The sequence below is a fragment of the Pongo pygmaeus genome, chromosome 10 (genome assembly GCF_028885625.2).
Source record: "Pongo pygmaeus isolate AG05252 chromosome 10, NHGRI_mPonPyg2-v2.0_pri, whole genome shotgun sequence".
NCBI classification, from domain to species: Eukaryota; Metazoa; Chordata; class Mammalia; order Primates; family Hominidae; genus Pongo; species Pongo pygmaeus.
In genome coordinates, this window is record NC_072383.2 from 45,555,236 (window position 1) to 45,581,080 (window position 25,845).

Genomic DNA, 25,845 nt, shown 5'->3' on the forward strand with positions numbered 1-25,845 from the left:
CTGAGGGAAGAGAAAACCAGCCGCCTCAGCCGGACACCCCAGGAACCCCATGGTTTGCTCAGTTCCACCCAGGCTGGGGTGCTACGGAAAGCCCAGTCCCTGCCCAAGAAAGATTTGCTGTGGTCTCAGGGTGGGTGAGGAGCGGCAGGAGCGAGATGAAGGAACAGGGGAGAGGATGTCACTAAAAGGCAGGGAGCTTTGGAAAGGAGTCTTTAAGCTCCTCAAAAAGGGCTAACAGATACCCTCACCACCAGGTGCCATGAGGGAACGGAAGCTATCACAAGGGGCAGGAATGTGGCAAAGCCACAGCTTTGGTGAGAGGCTGTAACCCAGTACTTACCCTGTCACCTTTGGGCCCAGCGATACCAGCTGCTCCCCTCTCGCCAGGCATTCCCTGAAGACCTGGAGGGCCCTGAGCCCCAGGGGGGCCTGCTGGGCCAGATGCACCCTGGGGAGGGAGGTAAGAGGGAGTCTGTAGTGGACAGCACCTCTCCCTGAACCCGTGTTCATGGAGCCTGGGTAACCAGGGCCCCAAACCCCTCTTCCTTCCCTTCCTCCCGTGTAGACCTCCTTTCTAGCTCCCCCGACTTCTGTTCTTCATTCCTCCTGAGCCCACTCCCCTTCTCCCTGCTCAGTGGGACTCCCAGGCTGCCAAGAAGACCCCTACAGGACACAGCCTCACTTACTTTGGGACCATCAGTACCAGGAGTGCCGGGGAGGCCACGGGGACCCTGGAGGCCCTGGGCACCGGGAGAGCCACGTTCACCTGGGAAACCTCGTTCACCCTGAGGCAGAGACACCAAGAAGTGATCAACCAACAGCAGTGGGGGAGAAGATCCAGGGAGAAGCAGGGAGGTGGGGAAAGGAGCAGGAGCCTAGGACCCAGGGCAGGCCCAAGGAGGCCGCCCGCAGTGGCCAACAGGACACTCACCCTGGGACCCACGAGGCCAGGGGCTCCAGCTTCACCGGGAACACCCTGGAGAACAAAGAAAGATGTGTGAGAGTGAAGGCTTCATGTCACAGACCCCTGAAGAATTCTCCACAGCGGGGCTGAATATTACTCCTCCCATGGGGGATTGTGTCATCTGTGGAGGCTGGGACATGGGTCCAGGACATTCCCAGGCCTCACACGGCTCCTCCTGCCCTCTTGCCCTTGCCTCCTAGGCATCAGAAAAGACCTTCCCATCTAAACAGGTTGCAGGTCCAAAGAGCCCCATACTCACCTGATCACCTGGTTTTCCACCTTCACCTGGGGGACCAGGAGGGCCAGGAAGTCCCTAGAAGCCGAAGTGACAAGTGTTAGCAAAGGAGTGAGTTTTCTGCCCTGGCCGCCAGGGAGGCACAGTATAGAGCAGACCCAAAGGAAGGAGGCAGCAGCAGTGACAGCCAGAGGTGCAGGGAAGGCTCGATGCCTGGCACCCTGCAAGAGGTGTGGGCCCTCCACCGATAGTGCCTACTGCTGTCCCAGGGAGCCCTGGGTGTGGCGAAGGACTGGACAGAGAGCCTGGTCCAGTCACCTACCTGGAACCCAGATGGCCCAGGAGCACCCTGCTCGCCTCGTTCACCAGCAGGTCCCTGCAGTGGGAAAGAAAAGGTGAGCTGAGCCAGTGTTCCAGAGACCCTGAGAGCCACAGCTAGTAGGGCCCAGGGGAGGTCAGCAGGGTGGGTAGGACAGGCGTCTTCCTGCACTGCTCAGACAGTGTGTGCATGCCTCCCTGCACTCCCATCAGCCACCCACACTCCTCTCCACCAATGTGGGTCCACACAGCCTCCTGGGACACCCTGCCTCAGCTCAGAGTGAGTCCGGTGTACCAGCTCAGCCCACATTCACATCTGTCAGCTCCATTAATGGATGGGCTCTCCCACCCCCACCCCTCCCAGCCCCTGCCCCCAGGGCCACCTGGGGAGGCAGGGCAGGTACTTACAGCAGGGCCAGGGGGTCCTGCAGCACCTGTCTCACCATCTTTGCCAGGAAGACCCTAGATGGAAGAGAAAAAGAAAATGCAATGACACGCTTTTCTTCCCGCTTGTAGTCTCCCTAGGATTGGGCAAAGGTACTTCTGGCCCAGAGTTTCCAGACCTCCACGGTACCCCAGCTGAACTCCATTTCCACACCTTCCCCTCCTTTCCTTCCCAGGCCCCGTCTTTTCTTAGCTGTTTTCAGCATGGAAGCCTTCCCCAGCTCCCTGGCCTGCTGACCAATGGCAAACAGAAGTCTCCCTGTGTAGACACCCAAAGGGCCCAGCCAGCATGGGGCTCAGCCACAGAGATCAACACTCAACACTGAGGGGTCCTGGGACCATGACATGGGGAGGCCGTTCCCCTGTCCTCCCTGCAGATGCCCGGCCAACACCAAGCCATGGGCAGTGGGGAAGGATACTTACCCTCAGACCAGGAGCACCAGGCAGTCCCTTCTCACCAGCTTTGCCAGGCTCGCCCTGGAGGAAAGAGAGGGCAGGGCCATGAGGTGGATGGTTTGGGAGGGAGGTGGGGGCAGAGCGGGCTTCAGGGACCTAGGCTTGTGGCCACATCCTGATGGACAGCCAAGATAAAGCAAAGTACCAGTTCTTCTCTTCTGTTCAGGGGCCATAATGGCAACCAGCCTGCTGGGCACTGCCACATGGAACAACTATGGCCGCAATGCTCCGAGGCTCTGTGGGGCCATGGATTTTCCCCAAATCACATGCAGACCCCCACTGCCACCCATGGCACAGGAGCCCCACTCATCACTGTCCCTGGCTAAACTCTACTCAAGATCCAGCCCTTTCCCCAAGAGGGCAGGGAGGTAGGTAGCACCACACGGAAGGAAATAGAAGAACAAATTATTACTTACATTGGCACCTTTGGGGCCAGGGAAACCCATGACACCAGGCTGCCCACGAGCCCCCTGAGGACCTGGAGGTCCAGGACGACCATCTTCACCAGGGGCTCCCTGAAAGAGAGAACACCATTCTCAGAACATAGACACTCTGACCACATCCATCCATCCAACATCCACTAAGGGCCTACATGGCAGGCCCAGGACTAGGCACCAGCCACACATGCTCAGCATCTAGGATTAACCACATCACACCCATGGGCCCATCTATAACAAGACACCGCTGAGCGTAGAAAGCTGCCCCAGAAAGTGCACACACGATGTCATCATTCCCCCCAAGGATAAGCCCCGAATGCATACTAGGGTGGCATTTTCAGTGCTCACGGCTACTGCACAGGTTACATCTGGCCCCAGTGCCTACCGTCTACCCGCTATCACAGTTCTCAAAATTCACAGTACTCCAGGCCTCCCTAACCCAAACTCCATCTCTCTTTTCCCTTGCTTCCCCAGGGAGATCCCCCCACCCTCCTAGCAGCCCTCAGAGGATAAACTTACAGAAGGGCCAACTTTGCCTTGAGGACCAGCATCACCAGGGCGGCCAGTGAGACCCTTTGTTCAGGAGAGAGAAGAGGGTGGGGTCAGGAGCCGGCCCCAGGACCTCCCAATCCTGGCAGTGCAGGGCTGGAGGGAACCAGCCAGGAAGGGCTGAGGGTCTGAAGCCAAGGGCAACAGCAGCTCTGCTACTTACCCGGGCTCCAGGAAGGCCAGGTTCTCCAGGACGGCCAGGGTCACCGTTAGCTCCCTTGGGGCCAGCAAGACCACTGGGCCCTCGCTCTCCAGGGGCTCCCTACAAGGGTACACAGGGAGTCAGTGGGATACCACGTGACCTCAGCGATGCAGGGAGGGACCCCAGCCCCTCTTCTCCCACTCACCTTGGGACCTGCCAGACCATCTTGACCTGGGAAACCGCGGTTGCCGGGAGCACCCTAAGGAGCCACAGGGAGGAGAGGCAGTGAGTGAGAACGGCCCCAACCCAGCCAGGCTCCAGCGGGTCCATCCCACTAACCCACCAACCCCAATTTCTGGGGAGCAGTAGCTGCGGCCTGCAGGATTCTCAGAGGTTAACTTCTGGAGCCTGCCCCCCTTCCTGGGAAGGAGCTCAGACTATTTCATGTCAGTCTGGTGGTTGGCGGCACAACTCAGGATCAGACTCCCTCTCCCCATGGTGTGGATGGAAAAAGAGGAGGATGACATGCGGAAAAGTCACGGGACTTGACCAGAACACGGACCACAAGGACTCCACTTCCCTCTCGAGGTCACAGCTCCCATGGGATGGAGCCTCCTCATTCACTTACTCTTTCTCCAGGGGGACCGATGGGCCCAACGCCACCAGGCTCTCCACGGGCACCTCTCTTGCCTTCTTCACCAGCGGGTCCAGGGGCTCCCTGGGGGCCAGCGGGGCCCTGAGGACCAGCAAAAAAGAGAAACAGAGTGAGCCTTCACCTGGCCCTGGAGCAAGCCTCGACTCAGAGTATGGAGGAAGTAGACTTGGCAACTGTTTCAGGGCCGGGGGGCTTGAGGACGAGAGGCCATAAAGGATGAGCCGTGGCAGGGCAGAGGGAAGTGAGAGGGGCTAAAGATCCAACTGTTCACACTGGCCAAACCAAGGATGGGAGCTGAAGCTGTATCTGGGCCTTCTCAGCCCTGTTAAGTCTCCTCCAGGCATAACCTGAAAGGACCCAGATTGGGGGATAGATCCCTGGAGGAGGTAGGCGGTGGGGCGAAGGGGCTGAGGCCTGTGCCTCATAGAACAGCAGCAGAGAAGACAAGGGCTTGGGGGCAGATACTCACAGGTTCTCCCTTGGGGCCTTGTTCACCTTTGAAGCCAGCAATACCAGGTTCACCCTTGAAAAGAGAGGCAGGTCCTCACACCGGATTCTCTCCAGGGAGCCTGCCCCACCCCAGAACCCCTGTTCAAGATGCCCTCGGATGGAGGCCGCTGTGAGGCCAGGGCAGGAGAGCATGGGAAAGAGGGGTGATGGGGTTTGACTCCAGAGATGTCAGTGGAACTTGGGGGTCACTTTGGGCTCTTACCGTCTGACCTTTCGGGCCCAGAGGACCAGTTGCACCTTGAGGACCAGGAGGGCCCCGTGGCCCAGGGAAGCCAGGAGCACCAGCAATGCCAGGAGCACCCTGTGGGCATGAGAAGAAGGGAGGGGTGTCAGGAGAGGGGAGAGGCAGGACTGGGCTCTCTTGGGGTAGCAAAGTCCAGGAGCAACACTCACAGCAGATCCTTTGGCTCCAGGAATTCCATCTGTTCCAGGGTTACCCTGAAAAAGGAGACATTGTCAAATAAGCAGCAAAGAATGAACCCCAACCACCTCCAGCCCTCCAGGGTCCAGATCCAGGGACCTGGCATAGGTGCTGTCCATTTCAGGGACATTCCCACTATGTGTTTCAAGAGGAAGATGGGATAGAAGGGAACACATCTAGAGATGGGGACAGGCATTGGGCCAGAATGAAGGTTTGGTGATTGGAGCCCACAACTGTCAGAGCAAAGTACAGAGTCAAGAGTTCCAAGGCCACAGACCCCAGACCCCCCCAAGCCAAAGAGAAGTTGCACTTACAGAGGCACCAGCAGGCCCAGGGGACCCAGGAGTACCAGGTTCACCGCGAGGACCTTGAGCACCTTCAGGACCACGGGCACCAGTGGGGCCGGCTTCACCCTGGGAAAAGACAGGGAGGATGAAATGAAGAAGAAGAGATGGGACACAGACCTCTAGCGGGTGGGCAATAGCTCAGGGCCAGCTGCAAGCACAGCACTGAATTATGCACATGCACCCAACCCTGCACATGAACATGCGCGTTCACACACAGGTCACGCTGCCGTTTTTGTCCCTGCCTGACCGAGCTGATGACTTGATGATTTCCCATGCCTGCCTCCTCTACTGCTTACCTCGTCTCTACACAGTGAGCCTCCACACGCCACGGCACAGCTACATACTACAGCAATGGGCAACCTGCTGTTCCATCGACACCATCAGAAAACCGTGGGCTGGGGACCCTGCCATCCTGGCACCGTGGGATGATGGACGGACACCGCTCTCTCCCCCACCTCCTGTTTTTCTATTTTATTGAGGAACTGAGGTCCCTTCTAAGTTTCTGAACATCCCGGCTCAGAGCACCACCTCACTCCCATCTGGCTGACGGGTGAACAGTGACACCCTGGCTCTGGCCCCAGTCTGTTCTCAGTAAGCCAGAAAGCCAAGGCAAAAGCATATGGGGACTCTGCCCCTCCCTGCTCTCAATATAGCCCAATTCCCGTTAGCGGGGGCCTCTGGCAAGCCCCCTCCCCACAAAATGGCTTGTGCTTTTACTTTCATTTTTTCCTGAAAATTACAACCCACTCTAGATGGCAGAGTCCCTGGGGAGGGCTGCTGACCTGGAGAGAGGGCAGAGCCTCCTCAGGTTTCTTCTCAGAACATTCCTGCTTCACTGTGGTAATTATTATTTTCCAAAGGTCAGCCCCCCTCACCTTCTGCTGTCCCTCTTCACAATGGGTCTCCTTCACCCGGCTCCTCCAGGACCTCAGACACTGTCTGGTTGCCATGGAAACCCCCAGGAGGGAAAAAGCAACCTGATGCCAGTGACACATGGAGGCTCCTTATTCATTCCCAGGGACGTTCACACTGGAATCCCTCCTGGGCTGCGAGGCCTGTCCCTGAACTGGCTGGCCTCCCACTGGCCTCTAGTAATCCTCCAGAGAACTCCATTAACATGGCTTGGAAGAGCCAGGCACCCCAAATGAAGCAGAAACCCAGAGGGGAGTGGGGGCTCCCTGCCTGTGCCCTCTTCCCTGCCCAGTTCCCTCCAGTGCCCGTCAGGGCCCCGAGCTTTCTCAGCTGTTGAGTCTCCCCTAGGTTTTCTTCCCTGTGCTGCCACTCCTGGCCTTCTGCCCCTGCCAGGCCTCTGGTGTATCCCCGTCTTCTTCTCTGTCCACCTTTCTCCACTCCAAAGTTGTAACTGGATCTCCCACATTTTATCTTGTCTTACTTTCCCTCCAGGTGAGGCTGTGAGTGTCTGGCTTTTTGCCCTGCCTGGGTGGAGGGGCCAGTGGGTGGGGTGGTGGGAGCTACTTCTCAGAAGGGAGCAGGTGGTTGTTGAGGGAGCAATGAGCAAGGGTTACGGGGAAAGGACAGCTTCTCGGCACCCAGAAATTCCTGACTGGACAACAGGGCACGTACCTTGGCTCCAGGAGCACCAGGGAAGCCAGGACCACCAGCAGGACCGACGGGACCCTGGAGAGAGTAGGCGGATGAGAAGAGAGGTGAATGCCAGTTCTGGCCTCCAAAGTGAGACACCCCCACACCTCACACTCCTTCCCTCCTCTGTACTGATTTCACTCCATATCCATTGTGGCTAAAAGGCCTTGGATGAAAATTGTCCCCGTTGCCAGCGTCCCCAGGAAACTTTGCCTGGCTTCAGAAGGCAAAGCAAGTTTCTGACTACATCTGTGGTGAGAAGCAGAAACTCCTTTGACCTCCCTCCTCTAAAAAGACTGCTGAAAGGATGGCTGAGGAAAATGAGCCCATGCTTCAAAGCTTGTTATCGACATACTCAATTGATATTTACAAACTTCTTCTCTTTCCTCCCCCTTTCCAGTAGACATCGGAGTGCTGCTGTGGTTGCACCCAATACACCCTGCAGACTACCTTGGGCTGCTTAACGGGACTTAAAGCACAGCAACAATGACCTGCTGAGGATGAAATGAACTTACCGGAGGCCCTGCGGGGCCTGGCTGACCATCGTTGCCTCGGGCACCCTGTAAGCAAGAAGGAAGTGACCATGAGAGGTGCCCACAGGCCCTGTCTGTCCCTGCTCCCGGCCCACCCTTACAGAAAACAAAGGAGACACTGTGTCTGGGGTGTCCCAGGGCAGAGCACAAGGATGGCGAGGTGTGGGCTGCAGCTGTGGTGTCTGTGTGAGTGGGTGGCCAGAGGGCAGTAGTGGGCTTCTTCTAATCTTTTTTTTGTTGTTTTTGAGACGGAGTCTGGCTCTGTCGCCAGGCTGGAGTGCAGTGGTGTGGTCTTGGCTCACTACAACCTCCACTTCTCAAGTTCAAGCGATTCTTCTGCCTCAGCCTCCTGAGTAACTGGGATTACAGGCATGTGTCACCACACCTGGCTAATTTTTTAATTGTTATTTTTAGTAGAGACTGGGTTTTGCTGTGTTGGCCAGGCTGGTCTGGAACTCCTGATCTCAGGTGATCCACCCTCCTCAGGCTCCCAAGGTGCTGGGATTACAGGCATGAGCCACCGCACCTGGCCCCTAATCTTAAACAAAGCTTAAATCATTTCCTCTTTTCTTCAACTTCAGTTCAGACCCCAAATATCCGTAACTTCAAGGCCAAGTGATCATTTAAAGACTGAGAGAATTGAGTGTAAGGAAATGAAACAGCGAGGCAACCACATGGACTCAGTGCTTCCTGCCTGCTCAGGGGGAAGCTCTTTCAAAGCTTGGTTAACCTCTCTGGTTAAGGCTTGGTTAAGGCCTCCTCTTGGTTGATTCCAGGTTGCCTCTTCCTCTGGCCCATCCCCAGACAGTCTGCTCTTATGGAAAACAAAGATGCCCACAGGATGTCTACCACTGGCTCCCTGATGGGGCAGGGCACCAGCCACAGCTCAAACACTACATCTGAGCTCAAGCCCTAAGAGGCTTTGGCTTACAAAGCAAGGCAAGGTTGCCAGCTCCTTCTCTAGGACTGGACTTGGAGGGGGAGGGTTTTTTCTGCCAAGTTTGTGGTGGCACCCCGCAAATGCTCTCTCAGGGTTCCTTAGGGCCCAGGGAACTCTTTACCCAAGCTCTGAGGGCCACAGGCTGGGTGGAGTTGGGCCTAGGGCCTGACTGAGCAGGTCAGGGGGGTACCTTTTCCTGCTGAGTCCTGCCTGCCAGTCTCTGCCTCTCCTTAGAAGCTAGAGAAGGATGCTTTAGGGGGAGCTCATGTTTTAAATACAACTCAACTCTTCTTCCTGGCTGGGGTCCATTTCTCCTAATGGAGACTCTCCAGATTGGCATTTAAGAGGAAAGCAAGAGAAGACTTAGAAAAAATGTCAGCAGGAACATAAAGCTTCAGGATTGGCCACAGCCCCTCTGGGCTGCTTCGGGAAGCTGTTCCTTGGGAAGCTCTGGAGCACCCTCTCCCCAGGGGTCAGCCACCAGGGAGGCCCAGGCTGGGCCTGAGTGAAAGGGAGCTGCCATGCTGCTCTGAGAGGCCAGAACTAGGCTGGCATCTGCCACCTCTCCCTGCAGCAAGTCTGGAGAGAGGACACAGTCAGGCCCAAGGGAGGGCACATGACCACAGCAGGCAGATGCCAACCCAGCCCAGTCTCCAGGCCAGCCTTGACACTAGATCAGCACTTGGATCTACATGAGCCTACCCCGTGTCTGGGGCCTGCACACCCCGGACACTGCACAGCCCCCTTCTGGAAGTCAAGGCTGAGAGGGCTGCTGGGAGACCACAGAGCAGAGGCCTCGCAGAGCAGACTCCAGAGAGGAGTCTGATGGGAGGGGAGAGGGAGGAGGAGCAAAGAAGGGCTCAAAGGCAACGTTGTCAATCTTCTAAGCCAAATCCTACACACGCTGCCAGCCTAACTACCGTGGGGACAGGAACCAACAAAGAGAACCAAGAAGCAGGGCGGCTGTGCCCAGGAAGGAGGGAACAAGGACAGGAGATGGAGCTTGTCTTTAGCCCATACAGACTAGGGCCACCGCAGCTCTTAGCCTCGCTAAAAGGCCACAAGCCAGCGTCCTGCTAATCTGTAGAAACCGCAGTGTTTCTTGGCAGCCCCAGTGCTCTCTAATCCCCTCACACAAAGTGACCCTGGGGCAAGGCACTTCAGCAGCTCTGGCTGACAAAGGGGGGTCGAGGCTTCTGCTTATTTCACTGATCTGCCATTGAGGGAAACTTCTGCCAAACAGACACATTAGCTGGAAAGCAGCAAGGAGTGAAGCTGCTTTATTTTGGCCAGCCCTGCAAGGACCTGTGAGGAGGGGCCTCAGAGCTTGGGTGGTGGGGGTATGAAATCAGCAGAAAGCATAATCTTTCTTAAACACGGCTTTCATCGCATCACTCGCCTGACCAAGCGCCTACAAGGACTCTCTATTGCTAAGGGATCAGAGCTAAACGCCTCTGTCTGGCACCCTGCACCCTCCATCAGCTGCCAATCCCCTCACTCTTAATTTCCCACATTAACTAGAGGCCACCAGAGTCTGAGGCTGCAAGGCACCATTTATCTTAAGCTATTTCACCTTTCTGTGTCTCGGTTTCTTCATCCGTAAAATGGGGAGAAGAACAGAACCACCTCTCAGGATATGAAGGAAGATGAGATGAAGTAAAGCATATAGGGTATTAAACACAGGAAGTGCCTATGGAATGGTGGCCCCTGGTACTATACCATAACATCCCTCACAGCAGCAGCCAGCATAGAGCCCTGTGAGTCGATGTTCACCTGTTCCACTTTTCTAGGGCATTTGAGCAACCAGGAAGAACAGAGAGTAGCACGGTGGTACTATAGCCAACTAAGTCTGTCTGTAAACTCCAACTGGATTGCCCAGGCAGCGGGTGGTGGCTGTTGAAGGGATTACCTGATAATCTGGACTGGTTAAGAGAATCATGCTTTCACCCATCGACCCTCCCATTCCCATCCTTCCTCCTTCAACTGTGCAGACTCAGCCTGGGAATTTTTGATGGGCACACTGGGGGTGAATTCTTAAGGGATAACAATACTCCCTATGCCTCACAGGGTTGTTTCCAGGGTCAAGAGAAACAAACCTGTAAACTCTAAAGTGCTCGGCAAATGGTGGTGTTTGGCTTTGTCAATTACTCACCGCAGCGCCAGCAGGGCCAGTCCGTCCTCTTTCACCAGGCAGGCCACGAGGACCCTGGAACACACACCAGGACAGCCTAAGCATGAGTTGGCTTTACGGTGCTCAGAGTGACCATTTCTACCTGTGGGCCCTTTGCAGATACCAGAGGAGAGGGAGGATGCCCACACCCAGGAAAACAAGGACCTCCTGATGGTGCTGGCTCCTTGACTAGCCAGGATGCCTCAGATCACACCCAACAGTTTTCTCCACAGGCAGAACACATGAATGTTCCTGTTGCTACCTATTGGGAACCTCTGTTACAAGCACACCTTGCTCCTTGCAGTAGATGAGCTTGACAAGATGTTGAGACTCAACAGAATTTTTTAAAATGGGAGCATCTTTAGTGTGATAACATGGCTATCTTAAGGAAATGTTGGTGAAATCTTGAACAAATCATCTGTCTAATACATTTTGCTTTTTGCTCACAATCAGATGAAATCTACAACAGTGAATATGAACTTTGCACAAAGGGAGCTCTTTGCAGCCATCTGATAGTCTGAAGAGTCTCTGATAAACCTTCCTGGCGGGTGTCCATACTTACCATTGGGCCCGGAGATCCGTTCTCACCCGGGGAACCACTCTCACCCTGGAAAAATGATGCACAAGGTCAGTGTCTGGGACCCCATTCTTGGCCCCCAGAAAACTCCTAGGGAAGATGCCAAAAGCCCTGGTCATCTCAGCTCGCACTAACACAAACTTCAGTCCTGTGAGGGACAATGCCCTGAGCTCTCCAGGCCTGCTGTTGGCCCATCAGGATGTAGGGCTGGTGTTCCCAGCCAAGGCTGTTCTGAGGAGCTAGTTCCACTGAGCTCCACAGTGTCTCCCTGGCTAGGAAGAGGGGCTCCTCATTGTTTCCCTCCTCCCCATCCCATTGCACTTTCTGGCCTCTCACCTTCACACCAGGAGCACCCGCCTCTCCCTTAGCACCATCCAGGCCTGGATAACCCTAAGGAACAAGAGAAAATGTTCAATCAGACTTCTGGGAAACCCAAGTTGGAAGAAATGCACGCACCCCAAAGTGCTTTTCTCTCCCACCAGGCATCTCTTCCTTCCAACCTTCTCACCCATGATACTTACTCTGTGACCTTTGACACCAGGAAGGCCTGGGGTTCCTGGGAAACCACGAGCACCCTGCAATCCAAAGTGGAGGTGTTCAGAGCACAGAGTAAAATAACAGGGGAAAGCTGCCCTGGGCTGCAGGAGGGCCTCCAGCTCCCTTGGGCCACCAGGGCATTGTCTCGAATCCCCACACTTGGACAGCTCTTTCTGTAAAACCCAGACCACCCCTCCCCGTACCCCCCATTTTTTGCAAAGTGGTATAAATAACAACTGCCCAGCCTCCCTCATGAGAGCCTGAGTGGAAATTACAAACATGGTCGTGATAAATATAGGGGCTACTGGTGTTACTTCTCAGAAGTGACCTCATTGAACTGGATGCACTGTGTTTAAGGCCACAGGGAGGGAGACGCTGGGAAAGATGCCTGAGGCTGGGAAAGGTGGCGTTTACCTGAGGACCAGGCGGACCCCTTTCACCAGCTTTTCCAGGTTTTCCAGCTTCACCCTGAAGGGAGAGACAGAGATATCCCAGCTTCCTCAGAGACGCAGTAGCATAGTGGGGGCACCCCAGAGGGCTTCCCTTCTTCCAGCCCTCCATGCCTTTGCCTACCGGCTCACTCATCTCCCTCACCTCCTTCAGACTCCACGTGCCTGGATGCCTTTCATGGGTCACGATTTATTCTTTTGGACACATGCATAGCCCATGGTCAAGCTCCTCTGTCCTCACCAGCCTCCAACTTCCCCTGAGAGGCTTTTTCTCTCCTCTCCTAGGTTCTGCTGACTGGACATGCTCTCCCCAACCTCAAGAGACTTTTACTGTCTAATGCTATTCATAAAAATAGCCCAAGAGTGCCAACTCTTTTCTCTTCATTTCGTTTGCATCCTTTGTAGACATCCTGACTCAGGCTGTGCTTTTTCTAACTCATTTACAATTAAGATAATGCTGGGTTGTTGAATGCTTCTTTCTTTGTTTTTCCTTCTCTACATCTTTCTGCCTTGTATTTTTTTCTCTCCCTTCTCTCATTTCTCAATTTCCCTTCCTGGGGCTAATGATGTTTTAATTATTTCTCTTCCCCTTGGATCCAAAGCAGTCCCCAGGGAACTTGCCAGCACAGTCACAGTGGCCATATAGATAGGAGATGGCATCAGGGTTTGGGACTGCCCGGTCTTGCTCCTCAAGACACCTCCACCCTGGGTGCCTGCCTGTCACTCCCCCAGCACACACCCTCTCCAGGCCCTTTCAAAGGAGGCAGCTCCTCGTTTGTCTACTCGTGTATACTCACATCATCACCAGGCTTTCCAGGGGGACCAGGAGGACCACGGGGACCCATGGGACCCTACAAACAAAGGAAGATAGTTTAAGAGATGGTTAGAGTGGGAAGACACCTAAGCAATGGACAAAACTTTGACATTGTAGTTTTGGAAGCCAGTTCTTCTATGAAGAAGAAAGATGGGAAGGTCAGAGCAAAGGTGCAGAGAACATAGTGGGAGGCAGCAGACAGCACAGGCTGGGGTGACCCGGAAAGGGGGCTGTTAGGACAGAGTCCCTGGTGGTCCTTGCCACGTTGGGCTGTCTGTCAGAGTTACTCCACAGCTAGGAAGTGACATCTGAATTTCCTTGGGGCCACCGACTGTGGGAAAGAGCTGGGCAGAGCCTGGGAGGGACAGCAGCTGCGGTCCCAGTGGTCTATCATTAGAGGCTCCCCCAGAGAAGGGACAGGGCCATGCCGGTACTCACAGAGACACCAGGTTCACCAGGTTCACCAGGATTGCCTTGAAATCCTTGAGGCCCCTAAAAAGTAAAATGAGGATACCAGGTCAATCCCTATAAACTGCTAAAACATCATAGTGCTTGGGAATCATCTGCGACACCATGGAGGTGAAAAGACTTGCAGATACTTACAGGAGCACCTGCAGGGCCTGGAGGTCCTCGAGGTCCCATGGGGCCCTGCATCGGAACAGAAAATGAGGGGTTTACTGCACATGCTTCCTCAGTGGCCTCCAGTGTGCCATCTTCTCCCAGCCAACAGCCCGGGCAAAGGACAAGAAGTTACTCTGTGGGCAAGGGGCCTAGAGCGGCTGCTCCCTCTCATTTCCCACTCCCCACGCAACACTCTATTTTTATTTATAGGCACCATTTGGACAGAAAAGCTGGCCTTGCTTTCTCCTGGACAGCAGCCATGTTTACTAAAGGCTGAGTTTCATTTAGCATGTGCCAAGTCAGAGCTGCGGGCTGAGATTTCCTGCTGGAAGTCTGTGGATGCTGGAGAACAGTAGCTGCTGTCTGCATTCTTCAGTTCTCATTCCAAGAGCAATAGCAACTGGCCTTCTAACAGATCAGCCTATATGCATCTCCCCATCTTCATTCTTCTTAGTCACTCCAGCGCATCATTAAAAGTGGCATCCATTGCCATTAAAAACCAAATGCTTTGGGCTAGCTGAATGGGAGATTACATAACTACGGAGGAGAGCCGCTCTAAGCAATTATCTGTAAAGCAGAGGTTGTCAGACTCTCTGGCTCTGCTAAGGGCCACCTCCTGCCATTTTGGCTGCAAAGAACTAGTGTATTTTCTTACCATTGGTCCTTGCATTACTCCCATCTGGGCGCCACCAGCCTTTTCATCAAACCCTCCAGCCATCTGGGCAGCAAAGTTCTGCAGAGAAACCCAACAACATTAGGAGGTTGAAAGGCACTAGGTCTTCCCTACTTGGCTAGGTAAGCTCTATCTGGATACAAAGAACTCTACTGAGATAAACTCTGATTGTTGGAGACTAACCTATCATTGATCAGAATTACCACTGATGCCTGGAAAGTAATTTTGGGAATGGATCATTAGATGACAGTGGCAAAATTATTTCACTGGAAGGGAAAGTGTTATTTGGAGAAGTATCAGTTCCTTGCATTTCATTTTATAAAATTATTTTTATGCTCTAAAATATGACAGATATTATTTAACATATATGGAGAAACATAACCAAACCTTCTAAGGGTGTTCTTTATTCTTTAAGACTTTAATGCCCAGCAAAAGACTAAAATCAACAGTCTTGGAATATTTCAGCAAGAGATGTAGTAGGCATCTGTGAGCCCATTTGAGTTTAAGAATTTAAAATACAGCAAACGTCAAAATAGCAAACCTGCAAAAACTAGGCAATCATATAATTTGTTGATTGGTTTGATTCCAAAATTGACTTTAGCCACACACCTTCACTCAGTGGAGCTCTTTCATGAGAGTGAATAGTTGCTTGGAATGTACTTGGCAAGAACCAAGGATAAATGTCTTCCAAGGACAGTGGTCACTCTTCTTCCAGGGAAATACAAGTGCCCAGTCATCCTTCCTCCTAACCCTTACATCCACCCCCCAGCATCAACCACAAGGTACAGATGCCAGGAAGCCAGGTAACTGAAGACTTTCTTTATAGAATCCCAGTTAGTGAAAAAAGCCAGCCCTTAGCACCACAGTCTCAAGCCTAATATGTGACTCTACTAAATTACAGGCCTGAAGGCAAAGCCCATGGACAGGTTATGTACACACTGCTGGCAGCCCTGGGAGCCAGCCAAGTAAGTGCAAGTAGCAATTTAAAAGCCACATTTCTGGAGGGACAGCCTGAAGGAATGGGAAGTAAGGATACTTACTCCACCAAGACCAGGGGGACCAGGGGGGCCGGGAGGACCAGGGGGGCCAGGATTTCCAGGGGTCCCAGGTTCTCCATCTCTGCCACGAGGTCCAGGGGCACCCTTGGCATAAAGAGAAAAAGGTATCAATGGGAAGCAGTGTTTCTCCAAGAGCCATCTGTCCCTGGGCTGCTGTTTAAGAGGTGACCAGTCTCTTAAACACATGGTGGGGCCTTGGGGGACCTGGGAAGTCCACCAGGGTCAAGCAGCATTGCTTTTTACTCACTTTTTCACCTTTGTCACCGCGATCCCCTCTGGGTCCTTGTTCCCCTGCAGGTCCCTGAAGGTGAAGAACATGGTAAGATGACAGCAAGGCGAAGAGCCTGCAGATCAGTAACTTGCATGCAGCGAGGAAGGGACGGAGAAAGGGATTTCTCCCTCTTTTACCTGAGGCCCAGGAGGTCCTTTGGGTCCTACAATCTGTGAGAGAGAGCCCCACAGGATGGTAAGTTAGAGGAGAGCACAAGGAAATGACCCATTTAGAGCAGCAGCTGCAATACCGGGTGAGAATAATTTGCACTTACATCCTTGATGTCTCCAGGTTCTCCTTTCTGTCCCTGAAACATGAAACATTCACAGGATTAAGGTGAGTAAGCCCACTAAGCCCCTAGTCTAAAACCCTGCCAGCAGCCCCTGTGTTGAGCTGCCCTCTGAAACAGATATCTTCTGATGTCTAAAAAATCACAGACTGGATTAACATAGCATTGCTTTTGAAGCAGGAAATATAAAGGCAAAAAAATATGAAAAAAGAAAAAGAAGAAAGCCCTTACCTTTGGTCCTGGTTGCCCTGCAAGGGAAAAAAAATAGAGAAGAAGAAGGTAAGAATCTTGAGATGGAAAAATACCAGTTCTTGTCACTCAAACACTCATTAGATCAAACAAGTAAAAGGGCACAACCAAGGAACGCAGCAGCTTCCTGTGACTCCACTGAACCCCTCTGTTGGGGTGTTAGGGCCACTGTGGCCCTGGGGTTGCTGAGGTCCCATGAAGAATGGAGGTGGCCCAGACTTTGTTATTCAAAAAGCAGGCAGCATGCAAAAGAAAGGAGCAAGGGCAGCACAAAAAGGCAATGAAGAGCTCAAGATCTAATCAGCCACAAGAAGGAAAGCACAGACTCAGTCTCTCTTCCCCCCACAGGGTAGGAAGCCCTTCCCGAACCCCAAGCCCTCCCAGAGGAAGAGTTAGGTACTTAGAAAGGTCTTACATTAGAGCTGGGTTTCCTTGAAGCAAGCACAAATAAAAACACAAAAACAGCAAGGCATATGAGTTATGAAGAGCATCGGAGCATCATAGCCTGTGCCATCCCCAGTCAATAACCCCTCCCTCATGGTAGCAGCAAAATAGTAAAGGCAATCAACACTTCGCTCACATGGTCCCCTCAGAAAGGATCTGGGAATCTGCACATTAAGGAGCCAGTGTTGGTGAAGTGTTAAGGAAAGGCAACTTCTCACTTCCCTTGCCACGGCCTTCTCTACTTCAGCAGGAAGGGGACAGCAAGAACTACCCAAAAAACCTAGACAAGTGTCCCCACTCACTCTGCAGGGAGATAGGACATCTGTATGAATGCTAGGAAGGGGTCACCTGCACATATATCATCCACCAGCACTGGATCTAACTGGGAGTTTATAATCACCCACCACAGTGCGGACATATGGGGCTCTGTCTCCACCCGTCCCCACTAGAACTCCAAAAACCTAGCCCTTCCCTCTCCTATTATTTTGCTTCTGAATTAATGGTCAACTCCAAGGGAGGTAATGGCAGAGAGGAAACTACCACCAATGTTCCATAACTCAAAGAGGGAGCCTCTGCCCCTGCAGTCTCCCCACTAGCTGGCAGAGCTTTCTCCACATTGAAGATCACATACATAGAAGTCTTCTAAGGAGAAGAAAAGGTGTCGGTGGCAGAGGAGGAATTAATTCGTGGATTGGCCAGACAGAGCATTTGATCTCCATAGTGGCTCTAGTAATTTGCAGAGATGATTTCAGAGGATTTTTTTTTTTTTTTTTTTTTTTTTTTTTTTTTTTTTTTTAGAATCACATCTGTCCTTCATGTGTCTTGGAAGCAAATGTTTTTGGAGATGCTGGGCAAAGAAGGACCCCTCTAGTGTCTCAGGCTCTTTCACTCAGTTTCAACCTACAAGTGAGAAGTGGCCTTTCCTTTCTACCCCAGCTACCGGGTCCCATGGATAACTAGTCCCTCTGCTTTGCAGAGACGACCAGCATCTATGGGAGCATGTTTGCGGTGCTTGCAAGTAATTTATTTATGTTGAACAGGAAATAAATAAATTACAACCACTGGCAGTGGCGAGGTCAGTTGGGCAGATGGGGCAGCACTCTCCGAAGGGGATCTCAGGGCTGAGGCAGTCTTTCACGTCTTCACAGATTATGTCGTCGCAGAGGACAGTCCCAGTGTCACAGACACAGATCCGGCAGGGCTCCGGCTTCCACACATCCTTATCATTATACCTCTGCCCATCCTGCATACAGCTGCCAGCCTCCTCTGCACCAAGGGTGGGGAGGGAGAAGCAGAGAGCCAAGGGAAGGAGGGGGTGGGGAGCCAGAGAGAAAAAGAGAGAGGTTGCAGTCAACTTGACAGAATTCAAATGCTGAAGAATGTAGGCTGGGGCCACCTGGACATATAGAACTTAAAAATTATTTTCCTAAAACATCATTGATTTTTCCATGTATTCAACAAATATTTATTATGCACCTTGCACCATGTTGTCTATTCACCAGTGAAAATCTTGACCCAGCAATGAAGGTGGGGGGTTACTATACTATATTCTCTTTACCCACCTAATGGGGGCAGACCAGGTGATGGAGTGGGTGGGGGGAATTGGAGGGTGAGCGGAAGGGAGGAGACGAGATATTCTGAATAGGAATTCTGGGACTATAAAAAGAAAGGAGACAGAAAAATGGCGAGACCTCCCCTCCACCAGCCCAGGAGCAGAGAAGTCTTCTTTCTTCTGCCTTCCTCTGGGAATTATGGGACTGGCTAAATACAACTGACAACTAACATTCAGAGGGAATGTAGAAAATTCTACCTACAAAAATTGGAATCTATAAGCAGCGAGTCTCCAAAAATAGATATATAAGAGAAGGGGGTGAAAAGATGAGCTATTAGAATTAGGATCTTGTCTCATTCTTTGAACCATATTAGAATTAGGACCAATTTGGGGAGGGGGATAGACCCATTCAAGCAATACACTTGGGGCTTGGGCAGGCTAATAAACTGCTTAGGAGGCAAGTGGGGCCAAAGCGTCCCCAGTGCTGACCTCCACCTGTAGCCCTGCCTGGAGAGGCCCTGCCTCCATCTGAAAACAGCACCCCAATTTGGGGAGCAGGGGTCCTTGAAGACCTGGCTAAGGCTAAGATTGGCCAGTCCAGGCCTGGCCTCCTCCAAGAATGCAGAGGAAGAATAGCAGGGACTAGTCTCCTCCACCAGCGCCCTGCCGTCTGGAATTCATGCTCCAAGTGAAACCTGTGCTGACAAGAGCGCTCCTTAGCAGCCAAGGGCTGTAGAGCCCGCACCACGTGCTAGGGAGCGCCCAGCGCTGTTTTTCTCATCAAAATCCCCAAGGCAATAGCAGCAGCAGGGGATGAATAATAGGAAAGAGCCACAAACCCAGAGGGCGGAGAAAGAAACAAGCCTGCCCACTGCTCTTTAAAGAGAGTGAAAATCCAAAGATAAACGTTCCTTTTTACCTTCCCACTAGAAGAAACCCGCCTAGCCTTTGGGCAAGATAATCACAGGAGGGTGAGATTCCAGGGAAAATACAGAAGTTGCTGGGACACACCCGCCGTTAAAATAGCTGGAGCAATAGAAAGCAGGCGGTGAGGAAGGTGTGGGAGAGCGGGCATCGGTTAATGCGCTCCAGCCCAGACTAAAGAAGAGCCCACCCTCACCCATGAGGACTCAGGGAGGAGAGGGGGAAATGCTAGGAGAGGGGCCACTCCCCGTGCGGATCAGATTTCCCCGGGAAGGGCCGCCCGGGAAGCGCGGGCGCAGGGGCGGGGCCAGGCTGCGCTGGGTGTAAGAGCCGCTGAGTGACTCTGTGGCTGCGGCTCTGGACACGGCTCGCTCACAGACACTGGGAGAGTGAAAAGTGGGATTAAATGACTGCCCCAGAAAGGAGCCAGCGCCGTAACCGGATCCCCTAGGTGTGGACGGAGGAGCCCAGCACCACCATAATTGCTGCTCCAAAACGGCTGCCGATAGCATCCCGGCGCGCCTGATCCGGTTCCCCTCATTACCGCAGGGCCGTATAAGTGATTCTTTGTGGCAAGCCAATTAAAAAGCTACCTCTTTCGGGGAACTGTTTTGCTTCACCGCCGCTCTGCGCAGGGCTGGAGCCGAGAGGTGGCGGCGGGCGGGCACAGGGGGGCATTGTGGGAGAGGGGGTCGGGGAGTACGAGAGAACCCACCGGACCTCGTCTCTCATGAATGGGGCTTTTCTCGAGCGCACACAGAGCCCGATTCACAGGTCTCCGCGAGGAACCAGTTTAAATAAATACGGGCAGCGTTTCAGCCCCATCTGGAAGCCATCGCTGCCAATCTCCCAATGCAAACAAGCCTCACAAAGGAGGATTGAGATCTCTCCCCTGAGCCAGGGGCACTTTCGGAGGCGAGGGCTCTGAAATGCAGATGAGGGTCAAAGACGCCGCCGCCAATAAGTTTCTCAAACTCGTGGAAAGATGGAGAGGAGGGGTGTGGCCGAGCTCTAGGTTTCTGACATTCCTGACGTCCACGCAGACTGCGCATTTCCCCACGTCACACCTTTGGGTCCGCTGACCCCAGGCGGGGGAAGTTATAAAAGGTGGGATGCTCCAGGGCGCAAAAATCAGCCTCTCGGATGCAGAATCACACTCCCTCTGGGAGGAGGAGCGACTGGAAGGTTTGGGCCCGAGAAGCTGTGGAATCACTCCCTCCCAGGAAAGATGCGGCGGTGAGAGAGCTCTACCGCTTAAGCAAGCGACCCTAATACCGGATGGAGAATTTGAGAATTATTTTAAAGTCACCCAGCTAATTCCATTGCGCACTAAGGCAGGCGTCAGTCAAGAAGACAGCTTTGTGGGCGTGTGCTTGCAAATTGCAAATTTAATACAAAAATATAGTCAGTCTGAGTCCAGGCCACGTATAGTCACGCTGTATTCCTCAAATGTCCAGGAGCACGCCTCCAGCTTAGCGCACTACCGGGTGACCCGGCCAGAGTCTGCTGCTCCCGGCTCCTCGCAGCTGCGCCGCAGGCTCCAGCCCTGCCCCCGCTGCGCTAATGACCGGAAAGCCCGCCTGAGCCCGCCGCCTTCCACGCTATCCCTGGAGACAGCCTGGTGGCAGGAGAGGGCCCACAGAGCCTCGAAGGCAGAGAACTTTTATTCCCCCCGCCAAAGAGTTTCCTTCTGCGATTGATTTACAATCTGTAACATACAAAGACAGGGCTGGAATCCCAGCCGTCGGAAACGTGCCCAAACACGTGGAAAAAAAAATCCTCTCTACCTAATACACTTTCCAGGCTTCGTTTGTCCTGACTATAATCCCAGACAGTGGACCTTACCAAAGGAGGGGTAGAAAGGTGCAGTCCGAACAGCATTTCGACCCGACTACAACAGCTATCTCTAACTATACCGGTTGAAATAGTTGTAGCAATCGTAGCAATCGACCAGCCTGCTCCCCTTCCCTGACACACACATATACACACGCGCGCGCGCACACACACACACACACACCACGCAGCCTGGCTCGGTGAGTTCCAGAATTTAGAAAAGTAGCTCATTGTAGTACCTCGGGGCGGCGGGGAATGGGGTAAGACAGCGGGGAGGGGGGCGCTATTTTCGGGGGCATTTGAAAAGCACGGTCTGGTTGGAATGTTATCGTCTTTCAGATGGCCTCTCCTACTGGAATTTTATGTACCCTTTATCAGAAGAGAGGCGCAGGCGGACGGAGGGAAGTCGAGATGAGCGCGAGGGCTGCACCTTGCTCCAGGGCCAGCTGGGAGGGGGAGGGAACCCTAAAGAGGCGCTGAGGTCTCAGAGGGCCTCTCGGAAGCCGTTCTTTGTGGCCTGGGATTTCAGCCCACCAGTGTCAGAGTGTTAGTCCCCTTTGTCTAACTCTGCTTTGAGCCCACCAGCCACCAAGCCTTGGACAGGCTGTGAAGTCAACCCTTTGGTGTTTGCTTGCTCCCTCGCTCGCGCTCTCTCTTTCCTACTTCTCCTAAGTTCGATGAGTTGAGATCTGTTTTTGCTGAACTCGAAGTGCTTCGAAGAGGCGAGCTGTGTGCATGTGCGCCTAATTAGCAAAGCTGGTGGAAAAGAGCCCATTTATATCTGTGCGCAAACTTCTCCGAGCCAACACTTTGCAAGTTCAGTATTCTAGCGCAACGTTGGGACCTGCAAATACTTGCAACCTCGATGGGCACCGAGGACCCTGGGACAGAGTCCTTGATTCGCAGAACTCTGCTTGGTGAACTTCTGCGTGTCCTGTGCCTAAGTCGGCGCGCTAAGACCCCGGGAGCCGTTTTAGCCCGGAGCCGCGGGCTCCAGAGCTGGAGCTGGCCGGGGAGAAGGATGCTGAGGGACGCATGGAAAGCAGGCAGGCAGGCAGGGGTGGGGGACGACTTACGGACATCCTGGCCCTGACACCGAAGGACAGCGGCGACGAGCAGCGTCAGCAGCACCAGCGTCTGGGGAGCCCCGAGGCGAATCATGGCTCACCACAGGGCCTGGCTGAGCCGGGCCCGGGCGGAGCGCAGCGAGGCGGCAGGAGCACGGCGCGGGTCCGGGTCTCTACCGCGCCCTCATGCAGGAGGCCCTTGGAGCAGGAGGAGGAAGCGGGAGACCCGGCAGCCCAGCAGCGCTCTGCGTCTTCTCCCCGCCGCGGCGCCCGTTATATGCGCCCGGCCCCTTTCGAGGCTGGCGAACTCGCCCAAACCGCGGGCCGCCCCCTGCCCCCCGCTGGGCTGTAACCTGAACCCCCCGCCCCGGAGCCCGCCTGGGCCCTGCCAGTGCCCGCACCTGCCCAAGCCGGACCCCCCTCTCTGGGAGTCACGCTTCCCGCCCCCCACCCCTAGTGCGCCGAGTGGCCTGATCGGGCGGGGCGCAGAGATGGCCCCTGCCCCCCAAACCCGGGGCTGCGGCGCTGCCCCCGTCTGACCACAGGCGGGAAGGGGGGCCTCCGGCCCCTCCCCTCGGAGTTCTGCCGGAGTTGGAGGGGAGGGGGGTGTTTGCAGAGTCGCAGGCCGAGAGCCCTAGACCAAGGACGGAAAAGACATGGGAGGGAGGAGGGAAAGCGGTAGAAAGGAGCAGCGGAGGGAGAGGGGGCACCGCGTCGGGCGTTTGGGAGTGGGGACAGGGAGGAGCCCACAGAGTTATTCAGAGTCCTAAATATTGGAGACAGGCTAGGTGAGCCAGATCTGAAGGGTTGCCCCGACCTATCTTTTAGCCCTTTCCTGCGGTACCTGGTCCCCAGACTCCCACCTGGACGTTCAAAGCGACTGCCCTCCACCCCTCCCCCATTCAGCTCTGCGTTGAAAGCCTCCTCTGGAGCACAGGCCGAAGTTGGCCTGAGCCGACAGCCAGGAAAAGAGCTGGTGTCTTACCGCACAGAAGGAGACCTGTGTGAAGGTGTGGGGGGCAGGGGCAGGCCCTGGGAAGCGGACTGAAAGAGCCACAGAGGACGGAGGGCACCGAGACTAAACGGTGCAAGCTGCCTGCTGTGGGGGGACTGTCTAGCTCCAGGCTCAGACGTGGTGTCTGCTCTTCCTGGCCGGGGTCCGGGAGTCCCCCGGGGAGTGGGCACTGCCGGCCGGCGTAGAGCAGCTTTGGCCAGGGAAGGTTGGTCACTGCTGCGGCCCTGGCCAGGGATCGGGGAGGACGATCCAGCTGGCGAGTTCTGTGAGCCGGGGAGAAGCGCCAGAATTTCCCAGTCGGCCCCCTAGCCCTCCGCTTGCCGCCTCACCTCACCTTCCCCGGTGAGCGCCCTCTCTCACCTTAGCCAAACTGCCTTCTCCCCAGGGCTTAGCTGGTCTCTTCTCTTGGTCTCCGGTGCCTCCTTTCATACCAGGGAGGAAACGTCCCCAAACAGACCTTCCTCTTGAGCGATATGGTCCCCCAAAGAACTATAGGCAAAATGAAACTCAGAATTTGGGGTTTGACTTAACCAGAACTTCTGCCCTCCTGGGCAGTTTCGTTTCTCTGGAGCTTTCCCCCTAGAAGCTAAGAGCACTTGAAAGAAGCTACCTCTGGGCCTTAGGCTTCCATCAGGGGTCCTGGGACCCCATCCCTAGCCTATCATGCTTTGACACTTGTCCTGGTAGAGGCTGGAGTTGCAAGTGCTCTTGTTGGAAAGGGAAAGAACTCATTGTTGAAGGAAATGCTTCCAGGCTTTGTCCAGTCTGGATGGAGATGGGGAAGAATTCAACCAGTTTCCAGCATCTCCCCTACCTTCCACGGGCCTTACTTGTCTGAGTCTCCATGCTCCCATTCCGGGGCTTGCATTAAGCTCTGGGCTCTTCCTCAGGCCCAATCTCTGCTAGAAGAAAGCTTGTCTCTTGCCTGCAGTGCCCCATGTCCTCTTTGGGGCTCAGAGGGTCCTATATTCTCTACCTGGAAGACAGAATGACCAAATTCCACACATTTATCAGGACCTCCTAGGTTAAAGCCCCTCTGAGAAGCCTTCTCTGATACCTCTAGAACACAACGTCTCCCTGCCTTTCTGAATCCCCCTGGCATTTATAGCCTAAGCTACATATGTTTTTGTGTAGTTTTAATTTTTTCCCCTTATATCCATTGGTCTTTATCTCATCAATGAGCTTGGAAGATGCTTGGGGACAAGAACTGTGCCTAGCACAATTCTAACACATAGGAGTTAGGAAAGCCTCTGTAGACTAATAATTTAGATACAACTATAAAGGCATTTATACAACTGACTTCAAATACAAGTTGTCATAAAAATTCAACAGAAAAAAAAAAAGAATTTGGGAGAACACACTAAAGTATATGGAAAAAATCGAAGCCTAGTTCAAAATGATCTAGTTTAGTGAGCAGCAAAGTGGTACAGACTTTCGTTGCAAATTTGTTCTTAATTTCATCCTCTAGCTCTGTGATTCATCTTTGCCAATAGACTGTGTCTACATATAAGAGCTTTGGATTCCTTCCAGCAATCATGGTCCATCTACGAATACAAGTTAAGTTCTCCACCCCCTGTGGGAAAATTTCTTTTCACCAGTGATGGGAATTGACATAAGAAAAATAAAATTTAAAATTTAAATTGGCAAAGCCAAAATAAACTATGGAAATTATTAAAATTCTAAAGCCAACTGAACACCAGCATTAATATTTTACCCATCTGTGACTCCAAACAACTAATTAAAAACCTTTAATTTGTGACTCAAACTGGAATTAGACCTATATGTGGCACACATATGCAAATCACTGATTTGGAAATTGCTTGTCCAACAATCTCACTATCCAGACCATACCCAAGAAACTGAAAAGAAGGGGAACTAAACCACTAAATAGCCAGAAGTGATGTTATATAAAGCTATGCATTTTGTGCACTGTAGAGTCCTTCTTACTCCATGTCTGTTAATTCATAGTTTAGATATTGTATTAACACGTAATGGCATCTGACCTCACCAATTAGATGCAGAAAACTAGAGGTAAGATAGGAGAGCAGCAGTTGTTGATGAAGCACAATGAGAACAGCAAAAAGGGAGAGTAAGAGAGGATACAGAAAAGCAATATGAAGTTGACACAACAAATACAAAACATGGTAGCCGAAGGTCAACGGGGTAGGGTCAATGCCCTTACAGTCATCAATGCTTCCAGGGAATATCACGATCTACAGCATCTGCTGTAGTCCCTGCAATTCATAATGATAAACTGAAATGTCCAATAAAATGCTAATTTTTATTTTAAGTTTAATGTGGTCTTAAACATAATTAAACATATTTTAAGTTTAATGTGGTCTCTTTGAGGAGACAGGAAATATGTATTCCATATTTGAGAAAGGTTGTAAATAAATGTTCATTCACTTAATGTGAAAAATATTCTATCATAGCAGTGTCAGACTAATAAGGAAATGCTGCAATTTCTAGAGCTACTGAACTGGAAACAAAGCGCTTCTGTTTTCCCCAGTTGATAGAAAAAGAGCATCGATGTCTGAGTGTCCCACATGGCCAGCCTCACTTACACCTTTAAGTACAGCATGGGTAACCGTAGGTAGGACACTTAGAAATTAAACAGGTACAATAGGGTGCTGTGCCTCACACCTGTAATCCCAGCACTTTGGGAGGCCAAGGCCAGAGGATCACTTGAGGTCAGGAGTTTGAGACCAGCATGGCCAATATGGTGAAACCCCATCTCTACAAAAATATG

At 52.9% G+C, this 25,845-nt stretch overlaps 1 protein-coding gene across 2 annotated transcripts in view; it reads right to left on the bottom strand.

The window, feature by feature from the left end:
• The window catches only part of COL2A1 (collagen type II alpha 1 chain), a 31,571-nt gene extending 9,173 nt beyond the window's left edge, over positions 1–22,398 (bottom strand). The window contains exons 1-34 of one of the 2 annotated variants that reach the window (XM_054443078.2): positions 22,091–22,398; positions 17,765–17,971; positions 16,244–16,260; positions 15,998–16,030; positions 15,861–15,893; positions 15,700–15,753; positions 15,435–15,536; positions 14,377–14,454; positions 13,704–13,748; positions 13,539–13,592; positions 13,084–13,137; positions 12,252–12,305; positions 11,822–11,875; positions 11,637–11,690; positions 11,286–11,330; positions 10,706–10,759; positions 7,596–7,640; positions 7,063–7,116; positions 5,446–5,544; positions 5,104–5,148; positions 4,913–5,011; positions 4,670–4,723; positions 4,174–4,281; positions 3,751–3,804; positions 3,567–3,665; positions 3,374–3,427; positions 2,834–2,932; positions 2,385–2,438; positions 1,926–1,979; positions 1,522–1,575; positions 1,224–1,277; positions 932–976; positions 687–785; positions 341–448 (exon numbers count right to left, since the gene is read on the bottom strand). In XM_054443078.2, the coding sequence (XP_054299053.1) occupies positions 341–448; positions 687–785; positions 932–976; positions 1,224–1,277; positions 1,522–1,575; positions 1,926–1,979; positions 2,385–2,438; positions 2,834–2,932; positions 3,374–3,427; positions 3,567–3,665; positions 3,751–3,804; positions 4,174–4,281; positions 4,670–4,723; positions 4,913–5,011; positions 5,104–5,148; positions 5,446–5,544; positions 7,063–7,116; positions 7,596–7,640; positions 10,706–10,759; positions 11,286–11,330; positions 11,637–11,690; positions 11,822–11,875; positions 12,252–12,305; positions 13,084–13,137; positions 13,539–13,592; positions 13,704–13,748; positions 14,377–14,454; positions 15,435–15,536; positions 15,700–15,753; positions 15,861–15,893; positions 15,998–16,030; positions 16,244–16,260; positions 17,765–17,971; positions 22,091–22,175 (2,301 nt within the window). In that variant the 5' untranslated portion in view covers positions 22,176–22,398. Of the gene's footprint in view, positions 1–340; positions 449–686; positions 786–931; positions 977–1,223; positions 1,278–1,521; positions 1,576–1,925; positions 1,980–2,384; positions 2,439–2,833; positions 2,933–3,373; positions 3,428–3,566; positions 3,666–3,750; positions 3,805–4,173; positions 4,282–4,669; positions 4,724–4,912; positions 5,012–5,103; positions 5,149–5,445; positions 5,545–7,062; positions 7,117–7,595; positions 7,641–10,705; positions 10,760–11,285; positions 11,331–11,636; positions 11,691–11,821; positions 11,876–12,251; positions 12,306–13,083; positions 13,138–13,538; positions 13,593–13,703; positions 13,749–14,376; positions 14,455–15,434; positions 15,537–15,699; positions 15,754–15,860; positions 15,894–15,997; positions 16,031–16,243; positions 16,261–17,761; positions 17,972–22,090 lie in introns of both variants that reach the window. The other variant, XM_063672702.1, reaches the window with a different exon arrangement.
• Positions 22,399–25,845: the final 3,447 nt, after the last annotated feature.